Source organism: Callorhinus ursinus, unplaced genomic scaffold (genome assembly GCF_003265705.2).
Source record: "Callorhinus ursinus isolate GAN/ISIS: 27379988/994484 unplaced genomic scaffold, GSC_fseal_2.0 scaffold3, whole genome shotgun sequence".
Taxonomy (NCBI): domain Eukaryota; kingdom Metazoa; phylum Chordata; class Mammalia; order Carnivora; family Otariidae; genus Callorhinus; species Callorhinus ursinus.
The window spans coordinates 80,006,689-80,019,669 of NW_027397065.1; the positions used below are offsets into that span (position 1 = coordinate 80,006,689).

Sequence of the window (12,981 nt, forward strand, 5' to 3'; positions counted from 1 at the left end):
TTTGTTTTCTTTTTCTCTCTTTAGCTGGGAAGTTATCAATTCCAAACCAGATGAAAGACCCAGGTTCAGCCACTGTATTGCAGAATCATGGATGAATTTCAGCATATTTCTTCAAGAAATGTCTCTTTTTAAACAGCAGAGCCCTGGCAAGGCAAGTTTTCCAGCATAGGAGAATTACCGGGTGTGCTTTAGAATGTGCAATAAATTGGAAACGAATGAATTAACCTATTTTATCAGCTTATAAGGGTTCTCCAGCCCTGGATATAATATACTAGGAGCAAATTCCATAAAAGCTGGTATTAGTGAGGTTCAGAAATGTGAGGGTGTTAGCACTAGAAAATCCTCAAACTTATATTTCAAGATTGGATGGGTTTTCTATTTTATACATGTTTATCTAACTCATTAACAAAAATGGTGACTGGTCTTGCTATCAGCCAGACCAAGGAGAAAAAAAATACCTTATGAAGAATCTCAGTTTAAAAACAGACACATACATGCAGAGAACAGACGGGTGGTTTCCAGAAAGAAGAGTGGCAGGGCAGTGGGCAAAATAGGGGAAAGGGATTAAAAAGTATAAACTTCCAGTTATGAAAGTCATCACTATGTTGTACACTGGAAACTAACATAACATTATAGGTCAACTACACTTCAATTCAAAAAAGTGAGTAAGTCACAGGGATGTAAATTACAGCATAAGGAATGTTGTCAATAATATCATGTTAAGTACGTAGGTGACAGATAGTAACTAGACTTGTCAGTATCCAAAATGTATGTAAATGTTGAATCGCTGTGTTGTACACCGAAAACTCATAACATTGTATGTCAATTACAATTCAATAAAAAAAGAATTTGTTTCTATTACTTAGGCTGGTTCCGAAGTCAAAGGGAGATGAAATGAACATACGGTCCTTTGAGGGTGCTTTTGGAGATAAATAGAGTCAATCTAAAAAGTAAAGATTCCTATATGATCTATCTAGTAAAGAAAACCTGTGGCAAAGACACTCAGGGTCTTTATATAAATGGAATGTGTATTTTTCCAATTAAGATGAAAACCCCAGAGGAGAAGGGTCGCAAGTGGTTTGGAAGGGATTGCACGGTGCACACCGTTGGAGTACTTGGATGTGTAGAGGTGGCTTCAGCTGTGATTGTGAGAATGTGGGTTTAAGGGCAGAGCCATCACCAGTGTTGTGTTCAAGTTCCTTGAACCTCCACCTGTAGTTGGAAGAGCCTAGGAATGTCGACACTGAAAATCCCTCTGGTTGCACCATGTACAGGCCATCACTTAACTCCAGTAGTATTGATAATAGAACTGTGCTTGGACACATTTTGAGCTAATATTAGAGTGGCAACGTTGTATATGTGTGGATTTTTTTTTTTAATCCCCAAAGGTAATTCTTAGCATAGATACCCATATGGTGGAGAGGGAGAGTTGCATTTTTGATGCCTATTTTACTGAAATGATTAAACACATTTTTAGAAGATTCTGAACTTAAAACTTCTGCATTGGATTGCATTAATGTACTCCAAGTCAATTGGCTTAAGATGATGTTACAGATTTAGGGGCTAATATGAAATCTCTTTGTGAAATCTAATTCCGGACATGGTAATGTTTTCCTACACTTATTCTTTCAACGCTTATGGTCCTTCCTCTTCCATTTTGCTATTCGAATTGCATATTCTTCAAGGGCCTCTGCTGTTTCAGAAACAGCTCTTAAGTTTGTTCTGTAAATTCATCTGTTCTCCTTTTGACTAGTTAACTTATTAACCCTGTGCCGAAGATTGGGAAATCAAGTTTCATCTGACGGTGTTAATCAGTTACTGATCAGAGTTATGTATTCTTTCCTCATATGTCTTTTTGAAATTCCCTTAATGAATTTTCTTTGCTTGCCAATTTAATACCGTAATTTAAAGATAAATCAAAAGAATAAAAGTAGTTTATTTTTAAGACTGGGATGTGGAAAACAAGTGAAGGCTTTATGGGAGATTTTTTTGTCATGATGTTTAAATTTCTTAAAACAACCAAGATTTTTTTGGTCATAACTGACAGAAGGAAAATAAGCACATTTCACCGTAGGAATTTCATTTCATTCCCATTTGGTTCCTAAGTGACCTAGAAGTGGGGTCAATTTGAGGAATGGATATGGTTAGGAAGGATAGTAATGGCCAGTGGATTCATCCCAGCAGTTTATCACCTGTGCAAATTGCCATTCTATTTATATAAATGCCTCTAATTTCTGCTTTGCTGTGTTTATGAATTTTGATGAGTCTATAGAAGTAGTTTGAACTTGCAGGGTTATTGACCAGGCTGCATTATTTTCAGTGACTGATCCTAAGGAAAAGAAGTTTCTGGGGACATACTAGTCTTCAGTTCTCTTGCATCTGACAGTAATATAGCCACAGGCATGATTAATGGGAGATGTTCTCTGTGCCAGAAATTAGCTTCTGGAACCTCACAATGATTATTACTAAGTGTTAGAGTGGACTAAGGCAGGCTGAACACAGCAGTCATCAGGCAGACCCAAATACAAAAGAACACTGTTTGAAAAACATTTGCCATAACATGATAGATCACATATAGATAAATAATTGTCTGTGTATCCTGTGCCCGAAAATGTCTTGGAGTTATAGATAATGTCACATCTTGTTTCTGTTATCTCTAGTTTTGTCTCCTGGTCTGCAGTGTGTGCACATTTTTTACAGTCTTGGGAAGTTACATTCCTGGAGTTATACTCAGCTATCTACTGTGTAAGTATGGTAGAACATTTGGCTAATTTATGTGATGCATATGGTATCATTCAATGGTCAACATGGCCTTCCATAGTTTGGAAGAGGAAGGATGAGTCCTTAACTATACAGCATATTGGTTATCCTTTAATTTCCTGCTGTACAAAGTTTCTCCTTTTCCTAGAGACATGTTTATATTTTAGAGTTGGAGGAACGGCTGCCAAAAGGCAGGGTTGGTTACAAGTGATTTGATTGGATTTTAAATTATGTCAGTAAAACTATAAGTAAGCTATATTTCCCATCCCCCACAAACACACTAATCCCTTTGCCCTTGTGTATGTTCTGTGGCTCAAAAAATAATTAAAACCACAATGTCATACCATTACACCCCCACCAGAATGACTAAAATTTAAAATACTGACCATAGCAAGTATTAGCAAGGATACAGAGCAACTAGAAATTCTCACATACTGTTGGTGGGTAGATAGAACGGTAAAAACACTTTGGATAACCGTTTAGCAGTTTCTTAAAACCTATATATGACCCAGCTATTCCACAGCTAGGTATTTACCCAAGGGAAATGAAAGTATATATCTACACAAAGACTCATCTGCAAATGTTCACAGCAACTTTATTTGTAGTAACCAAAAACAGAACACGATCTTATCTGTCCATCCATAGACATACCGGTAAACAAACTGTGGTATATCCATACAATGACTACTCAGCATGAAAAAAATTGATGTACGCAACAGTCTGGATAAATCTCCAAATAATTAGATTGAATGGGAAAAGCCACGTAAAAAAGAACATACACTGTGTGATTCCATTTATACATCATTCAAATTCATCTTTAGCTAATAGCAAAGCACACAAATGGTTGCCTAAGGATGAGGTGCGTAGGGGCAGGGAAAGGCAAGAGAGAAGGATTAATAGGAAGATGGGAAAAATCTAGGGGGTGATGGATATGTTCACTGTCTTCATTGTGGTGATGGTTTCTTAGTTGTATGCGTATGTCAGAACTTATCAAATTGTACACTTTAAATATGTACAATTTATTATATGTCAAATATAACTCCACAGTGCTGTAAAAAAAAAAAAAAAAGTATAGATTTCCATCTTCTCCTGAAAAATATGGTCTTGTGCTGCCACCTTGAGATGGGACAGGCACTCTTCACTGAACTAACCCTGGTTATTTCCCCATTTTTCTTACACCAGCTTTTAAAATGTACATATGCTTCCTTGGCTTCTAGTGATATTGGAGGTTGCAACTCCTATTTAAAAGGTAAATGGGCACATTTTCTAACAACAACAAAGAAGTAAACACTAGGGAATACAGTACATTCTCTAGATCAGGCTTCATTTCTTTTTGTATTCCTAATGTGTAACATCCATGGCAGATGATCAAAGCACAAATCCACTCTCTCAGATGGAACTCATATAGACTATCAGCCCTTGATTGCCTTGTTTAGGAACTAAAGGAGAAGAGAGCCAGGGGATAGTCTGATATAGGCCAGGCATTATTCAGATGGTTTGCATTCACTTCATTTATTCTTCACAAAACCGCAAGAGATAATATTATTATCCCAATATTACTGATGAGAGGCTAATAGATAATAACTTTCCTATAGCAAAATGGCTTATTCAACAAATAAGTAGAGTGCAGATTTTAATCCAGGACTGTTGTCGAGAAAGCATGTAATCTTTGTGTCAACGTTGAGGGTGAAAGAATAAAAGGGAGAAAGTTGATTTAATAGCAAGTCCTTGAAAACAGTGACTGTAAGCATAGTGTGTGCATGCATGCATGTGTGTGTGTGTGTGTGTGTGTGTGTAGGGGAAAATGTATTCATTAACAGGAGGAAGAATAGAAATTATGAACTTATTTCACAGAGGCACTTCTCTAAGAAAAAAACTTGTATTTGTCTTACTGACCGAACTATTTTTGTGAGATACTCGGAGGTAGCCTTTTGAAAGGAAGGTCATCTTACTGACATGCTCTTCCTTTCTATGTTTCAGTGCTGTGTGCATTTTTGTGTCCCCTATTAAAGTGTAATGATATTGGACAAAAACTATACAGCAAAATCAAGTCAGTTCTGCTGAAGCTAGATTTTGGAATTGGAGAATATATTAATCAGAAGAAACGTAAGAGATCTGGTAGGTAAAGTTTGAATTTTAGATTCCATGCATGGGATGGGATGTCAGCTGGCTGTTTATTATGAAATCACTTTGAATATGTCTCAAAGTGCTTTTGGCCTTTTATTACATATCGAAGCTAATCCCCCCAAAGTAATGTAGTCTTTACCTATTTATTTAGGCTTTTATGCTTTTCTCAAACACGTAAGAAATTCACTTTTTAATTCAAATTGTCAGGGGAAGGAGGAAAGAATTTAATAATTCTATATTTGCTATTTATGATTTCCTTTGTTTCAGTTGTCTTATTTTGGGGTGGACAACTGCAAATAAAAAACCACGCTAGGGCTAAGAAAGAGTGTGGGAGCCGCATGAGAGGGGATGGAGAGAAGAAGGGAAAGAAAAGAAAACGGAGGAAAACCCAAAGTGATCGTTTTTCACTCTTTAACTTGGCCTATGACCTTATAGGTTCTCAAACTATAGCAAGCATCAGAGTCGCCTGGAGGGATTATTAAAGCATAGAGTCCTGGGCCCCACCCCAGAGTTTCTGATTTAGTTGGTATAGTTGGTAAGGCCTGAGAATTTGCATTTCTAAAAAGTTCCCATCAGCGGTGCTGCTGCTGGGTCAGTCCCTACTAGAATCACTGATATGGACCATTCCCTTGGAACTGAAACATTTGCAGATACGTGAAGCTTGTTGTGTGCACACATTTAATTAAATGGAAGCACTGGAGACTCTGAGGAATGTGGGTCAGGGTACCACTGTAGAATGGATAAAGTACACTATGTCTAAGCTGACCAGGACACTGAAAGCCTCTAAATTTTTTCTCAACAGAAGCAGATAAAGAAAAAAGTCACAAAGATGACAGTGAATTAGACCTTTCAGCTCTTTGTCCTAAGGTATTTTTTGTTTGGTTTTCCATTTGTTGCTGTGCGGTTTGACTGTAAATTTATTTATATGCCCTGAAGCTGAATGATTTGCCTAATGGACTCCTCCTATTTCTCTAAGATGATTGAACAGTTTCAAAAGGAGAGTGATTCATCTGGTTTTTATTATTCTGATAGTTTGGGGGTTCGTATGGAGTTTTCAAAAAGATTTCTGTCAGAAGTTTCAAATGTGTCATTGCTGTCTATGTTAACACAGATTAGCCTCACGGTTGCGGCCAAAGAGCTGTCTGTGTCTGACACGGACGTGTCCGAGGTCTCCTGGACTGACAATGGGACCTTCAACCTGTCAGAAGGATACACTCCACAGACAGACACTTCTGATGGTATGCTCACATTTTTACATATTCTTCTTTTTAATATTATGAGTATCTGCAAAAATATTTACCTCTGTCAACTGCTGAATGAATACACAAAATATGGCGTATCTCTACGGCGGACTACCACTTGGCTATAAAAACAAAGTACGGGTACATGCCATGACTTGGATGAACCTTGAAAACATTATGCTGAGTGAAAGAAGTCAAACACACAAGTCCACCTATTGTATCAGTCCATTTACATGAAACGCCCAGAAGAGGCAAATCCATTTGGACAGAAAGTAGTTTACTGGCTGCTAGGGGCTGAGGGAAGAGGAATGGTGGTGAGTGGTAATTAATATGAGTTTTTTGTAATGATGAAATTAGGTATTTGGTGGTTGTAAAGCTTTGTGAGTATATTAAAAACCACTTTAAAAGGGCAAATTTTATGGTATATGAATCATATCTCAAAAGCTTTTACTTTTTTAAAAGTATGAGAAAAAGATCTAAGACAGTCAATATACAAATCTGCCTTTTTTTTTGAAAACAAATAAATAATTGACAGTGAAAACAATTTCTGAAATGTCTGGTGGCAAATATCCATTACTTTTGGCAACAATGGAAGGACTGGAAGAGAGACACTCATCCCATACATCCAGGGCTAGTCCTCATTAAAAAGGATTGAAGTGCAGAGGACCAGCTCCCCAAGTCTAAAGCTGACTCCACTCATGTTTGTCTTCAAAGTTAGTTTAAAAAAATTTTTTTTATAATTAGGATAAATATAGTTTAAAATAGACAGTCTTGTGCAGTAACTTAACATTTACTAGCCTCATTGGATTATTTCAAGTCATTTTAGCCATATACTGAAAATATGAGGTTATAATGGAAGATTATGAATTGCTTTATATGTGTTTTTAGAAGCAAGAACACACTTTCTTTTCCTAGAGGAAGGAGGGAGGCTGTGCAATGTTTGAAAGACAGGCTTGGAGACTGGGACACCCAAGTGTAGTCTTGCTTTTGTCATTAGCTACCTGTGTGACTTTGAACAGGTGACATAATTTCTGTGGGCTTCAATTTCCTCACCTTTAAAGTGTATTAGAATATTCATGGGGCAACCTGGTGGCTCAGTTGGTAGAACATGTGACTCTTGATCATGGGGTTGTGAGATCAAGCCCCACATTGGACTTAGAGTCTACTTAAAAAAAAAAACAAAAACAAAAAACCTCAAGCTGTACAAGCCCAACATTATCAAGATAAGGATAGCAAACCCTTTGTTCTTAAGCATTACACAACAAAAGGGGCAGCAATAATCCAACCCACACAGAAGGCTTTAACTCTTTGTTGTAAAGAGTTAACTGTTGTACTGAAAACTTTTCTATGGAAAGTGAAAAACAATAAAGTCACTGTCTGCCTACTAACCTGACATTGCTTTCAAATGTCCCAAATCTTAAAGTGTTCCTGTATGTATTCTGAACACAAGTTTGGCAAATAGGGCATGGTCACTTTCAGCAATATTTAGGGAAAGCCAAATGTTTCCATAAGCTCTTAAGTTGAATATGGGATAGAAGGAGCAATACTTTCTTTTAATTCATTGCTTTAAACAAACATAGGTTACAGATGCTGAGATACACATCTCTATGGATGAATAATGCTGAGGCAGGATAATACTCACCCTTTGTTACACCAGAATCCATGAAAACCTCCAATTGAAGTATTTTTTTTAACTTGTGATCATGCATATCCATATTGGCTTAAAGTAAAAACCCTCCCTGGGGCAGGATGAAACTTTTGTTTACGATAACATTTAAACTTCAGTACACATATACAGTGGAATATTACTCAGCCATAAAAAGAATGAAATCTTGCCATTTGCAATGATGTGGATGGAGCTAGAGAGTATTACGCTAAGCAAAATAAGTCAGAGAAAGAGAAATAGCATATGATTTCATTTGTATGTGGAATTTAAGAAAAAAGACAAATGAGCAAAAGGAAAAAAAGAGAGAGGCAAACCAAGAAACAGACTCTTTAAAGTAGTGAACAGACTATGGTCACCAGAGGGGAGGTGGGTGGGGGATGGGTAGAATAGGTGATGGGGATTAAGGAGAGCACTTGTGATGAGCACTGGGTGTTGTATGGAAGCGTTATCACTATATTGTATACCTGAAATTCATACACTGTATGTTAACTTGCTGGAATTTAAATAAAAACTTAAAAAAAAAAGTTAAGTCAAGCCTCAAGCTAACGTTAGGTTGAACATTAAGCCATTACATATACTGTTTGGTACTTAGGAGGAAAACTAAAGTAGCAGGGACATGCGGTATTTGTGTATTTGTAGAGTGGTAGCGTCCCAGATTTGAAAGGGGTCCAGTATGTGCTTAAGTTGATTTAAACTGAACCAGGAGGCTAGGTGAATGTCGAGTTTGCCTGGAGGGTTCGGATTGAAGTCAGATTATCGTTTAGACAGTTCTTTTCTTTCAAATTCATCGCGGTGCTCAAGCATGAACTTGTGTTATACATTCCACAGATCTTGACCGACCGAGCGAAGAAGTTTTCTCTCGAGACCTTTCCGATTTTCCATCGGTAGAAAACGGCACGGGAACAAATGATGAAGATGAATTCAGCCTTGGCTTGCCCACTGAGCAAAGGAGAAAAAAAGAGCAGTTGGACAGCGGTCTCAGAGCAAGCGGAGAGAGGCAGTCGGCAGCTGGTCTCACCCTTCCTTTGAGCAGTGACCAAACCTTTCACTTGATGCGCAACCTGGCTGGGGACGCCATCGCGGCCGCAGTGACAGCAGCCATCAAAGAGCAGTTGGAAGGTGCGCAGCAAGCACTTTCTCAGGCTGCCCCCAGCCCAGGCGACGACACAGACCCTGAGGAAGGTGATGACTTTGAACTACTTGACCAGTCAGAGCTTGATCAAATTGAGAGTGAATTGGGACTTTCACAAGACCAAGAAGCAGAGGCACAGCAAAATAAGAAGTCTTCGGGCTTCCTTTCAAATCTACTCGGAGGCCCTTAGTCTGGGAATCAACTTGTTCAACACAGCACAGATGAAACTACCAAAAAAATTCAAACAAGCAAAAAAAAAAAAAAAAAAGAAGAAAAAAAGAAAAGGAAAAAAATTTTTTGAACTGTGAGCTTTACTGATTACTTCAGATTTTTTTTCTTATTTTCCCTTCTGCAGTGAATTAATTGGATATATATCAGCTGATACTGATTTCCTATAGTTATTTTTATGTAATAAGCATGGAAATGAACTTTATATACATATATATACAAACTGTGTTGTCAGAGATGAATATTAGAGGTTGTTTTTAAAGCAAAAACACCAAATTATTGGGATCCTCCTATAAGTATTCCTTATTTTTTTTCTTTACAATTAATTTTTCAAGCATGCAAAAACAGTTTATTGTAACTCACTGATATAGTAACAATTAGTTGTGAATACAAGGAGTATCAGCTCCTTTGTTACTGATACTTGGAAACAGTTAAAAAATTTTGGTAGATTCTGATTTAAAAAAAAAACAAAAATTATCAAGTTATCTTTAGTTGAAGGACTTGGGAAATATTATCAAAATTAATTTCCTAGGAAAAATTTTAAAAATATATTTAACTACTCTGCATAGGCTGATACATTTCCATGTTACTTCTGCAGTTATAGACTTAGGCTTACCTGTAGTAAATGGCATGCTCCATGGACTGCCAGCTCTGGTCTTGGCAATGGGTGATATTAACCCATAGAAAGCAAGTAATTATATATCACATAGACAGTGGTTTTGATGTAAACAGAGACTGGGCTGTGTTTTGTTGTTCAATTGTCATGTATTTGTGATAGAGATGTTGTAAAGTGCAGGTCTATTCTGCCTGCTCAGACCTAAGTTAAACCCTCATCTTTCATGTTATGTCATAGAAAACGTCTCTTAAAGTTGTGAAGCTAGTTCCTGGTATGTTCTAGGAGTGATGCTGTCATCAGCATTAGAGAAACAGTGACTGTTTTCGTAGTCTGTATGGAGTCTGCAACAGGAGAGAAATTTGCTTGGCTTTAAGATGTATTTATTTGCTCCTGAAGTCTAAATATGTCATCTGTTTCTACTGGGAAGCCAGAATATATTTTTCCTTTATTTTAAACTTTTTAGATCACCTTCAAATAACCAAATTTGACTTAGGCTTTTAACAAAGGGTTTAGCAGAAATCAAGCTAATTTTGTTTTTGTAATACAAACTTTTAATAGTGTTGAGGGACCATGTCAGCCAACTACCAACAATCCCTTCAATCTTCAGGTACAGCTGGCATTTCTACAGATGCATACAGACATCTGAGACCCTCAGAAAGGAAGGATAATCCAAGAATATAGGGAATCTGTGGTCCCTTCCCTTCATTTTATTCCTTTCCTTATATTTCTAAAAGACAATAGGTAATCTGATGTTTTAACGTAGCATCTCTTATTTATTTTTTTCTTTCTGAGGTATTAAAATATCTAGACTGGATTTTGCCAAATCTTAAAGGGAGAAAAGTTATCGAGGACTTTGAACACTTGCTTTTTGTGAGTTGACTATGCTTAATATGTCGTTAGTGCCTCATGACTGTGTTTGATGTCCTTTATTGATACAAAGTGAGCCTGTGCCTTCATTTTCTTGCCCATTTTGGTACAAAAACCTGGTGTTAGATCTATGAACTGTGTGGGTTAGGGAGGAATATACCTGAATTCTATTCAATACAAGTTTCTGGACATAAAGAAAAATACAGTCACATATTTATAAAATAGTTGTCACCAGGATTCTTTTTTTTTTTTTTTATGTGTATGCTTCTGCTTTTAAAAAATGTTCTTGGCCATGAAGTCAAAAAGTTTACAGGTCATTTCAATTTTTTTCATTGAGGGGAAAATAAGAAGTTGATCCAAGTAACTAAAGAATGTGTTAAAAGTCACTGGACAAGCTTACAAAAAGGATAAACTCAAGAGTTGGTGGTAGGAACAATAAAGCAAGGATCAAATATTATAAACTATAAATTAAAAGTGGTTTGGGGATGGCGAGGTTGTTAGGGTAGAAAAATGCGTTACTAGCAATATGGAGGAGACATACCAGCTCTCTATGGATAGTAGCATTGTACTTCAATATTTATTCGAGAACATATGTCATTACAAATTTACATAATGCAATAACAGTACTCAATTCCGACAAACAGGGATGCTGAGGATGGGGTGTGTGTGTGTGTGTGTGTGTGTGTGTGTGTGTGTGTGTGTGTGTGTTGGTGGATATACTGTATATAATCCTATTTCTGGTTTTAAGATAGAGTAACAATAAACCCCGATGGCTGATCCAGTACAGAGGGGGACTATATATCCCTTACCATGAGAATGTATGCATTCATTAAAGTGTGAAACATGGGGTTTTTTTAATTGTAAAGGAGGTATAGAAAACATTTTGCTCTCTTCCTGTAGAAAATGCTGAGCAAAATTAGACAGTGGGAATAGCATACATTGATCATGCATTTTGACCTGAAACAATAAAGCAGGGCTCAAGAAGTTCAAGCTTGCTTTGGAAAGTCAATCCAGGCTTAAAGCGGTGTTTATGTTCTCATTCTGAATCATCATTGCTTTTTTTACCCTAAAAATCTTCAAAAGTGATTTTTAAAAAACTGCCCCCCCATGTAGTAGAATACTAGGAAAACAAATATTTATAAGGCTTTGCAATTGGCAAACATCCTCAACATATTTAGGCATCTCTTATATTTGAAATAAGTGCAACTCTTTTTCCTTTAAAAATAGCAAATTCCAGTATACTACTGATTTTAGGCAAGAAGCAAATTAAGCAAATTCTTATATTTAAGAAAAAAGTGACTTAAACATTTTCCTTTTCTGTTTATAATTTAGGTTGATGTAGTTCTTTATACTGCTCCAGCTATATTAGTTATAAGATAGGAAATTATTCTGAAAATCCCTTACTAAACTACTGTTGTCCTAGGTCATTTGTATCATGATGAAGTTAGAAAGTCTCAGAACTATATTTTTGTGTATTATTCCTCTACTTCCACTGCAGCATTTAAGTTAGGATGGGATGTCATAAATATGAGTTCTAGTTCTGATGTTAATATTATGGCCTCCTAAGATACAATGTTAAAGTCACATAACATCCCCAAACTATCACTTCAATTTCCCCAAACATAAAATTAGGAAGCTAATTATTCTCTCACACGGGGATGTTTATAGACTCAATGGAAAAAAGTGTCTGAAGGTCTTTCAGGAGAAAAATAGGCTATATATAACCAAGATAGTGATTTTTTTTTCCCCTGCCTGTGTTTCAACTAAGCCATCTTTTCAAACATTAAGGCAAAGTCAATCAACAAGTAACTGCTCATAAGAAAACTCTAAAGTTCTTTCAGTGGGACTAGCACTATACTGGCCTCATTATCCAATAAATGCTGTGGAATAAAAAGATGAAAACTGTTGCAAAAATGCCTATTTTTTTAGTTGACTCTGGACCATGTGTGAGGTTCTACACTAGCCATTTTTAATGGATCTGACACTGGCTGGGAGACTCCAAGTCAGTCACATAACATCTGCTCCCGTTTCCTTCATCTGTGAAGTTAAGTTATAGCACCTGCACCTCGCAGTGTGTAATTAAATGTCTAAGACTGTGGTTGGCAAACTATGGCCTAAGGGCCGAATCTGGCCTGCCACTGTTTTTGTATGGAATAGCAGCTAAGAATGATTTTTTAAAACTTGTAAATAGTTGAAAAAAATCAGAACAGTTCATGACATGTGTAAAATATATGAAATTCAAAATTCATCCGTAAAGAAAGTTTTGTTAGAACACAGCCACACTCATTTATGTGCTGTCTATGGCTGCTTTTATGTGAAAAAGTTGAATAGTTGTGGAGACCAT

The 12,981-nt window shown here is 36.7% G+C and overlaps 1 protein-coding gene across 3 annotated transcripts in view; it reads left to right on the forward strand.

Moving 5' to 3' along the window:
* RETREG1 (reticulophagy regulator 1) overlaps nucleotides 1–12,551 on the forward strand; it is a 126,460-nt gene extending 113,909 nt beyond the window's left edge. For all 3 annotated transcript variants that reach the window (XM_025867452.2, XM_073891073.1, XM_073891074.1), the window contains 6 exons: nucleotides 25–151; nucleotides 2,661–2,745; nucleotides 4,741–4,878; nucleotides 5,690–5,754; nucleotides 5,999–6,125; nucleotides 8,623–12,551. In XM_025867452.2, coding sequence (XP_025723237.1) covers nucleotides 25–151; nucleotides 2,661–2,745; nucleotides 4,741–4,878; nucleotides 5,690–5,754; nucleotides 5,999–6,125; nucleotides 8,623–9,116 — 1,036 coding nt within the window. In that variant the 3' untranslated portion in view covers nucleotides 9,117–12,551. The remainder of the gene's footprint in view (nucleotides 1–24; nucleotides 152–2,660; nucleotides 2,746–4,740; nucleotides 4,879–5,689; nucleotides 5,755–5,998; nucleotides 6,126–8,622) is intronic.
* The last annotated feature ends 430 nt before the right edge of the window (nucleotides 12,552–12,981 follow it).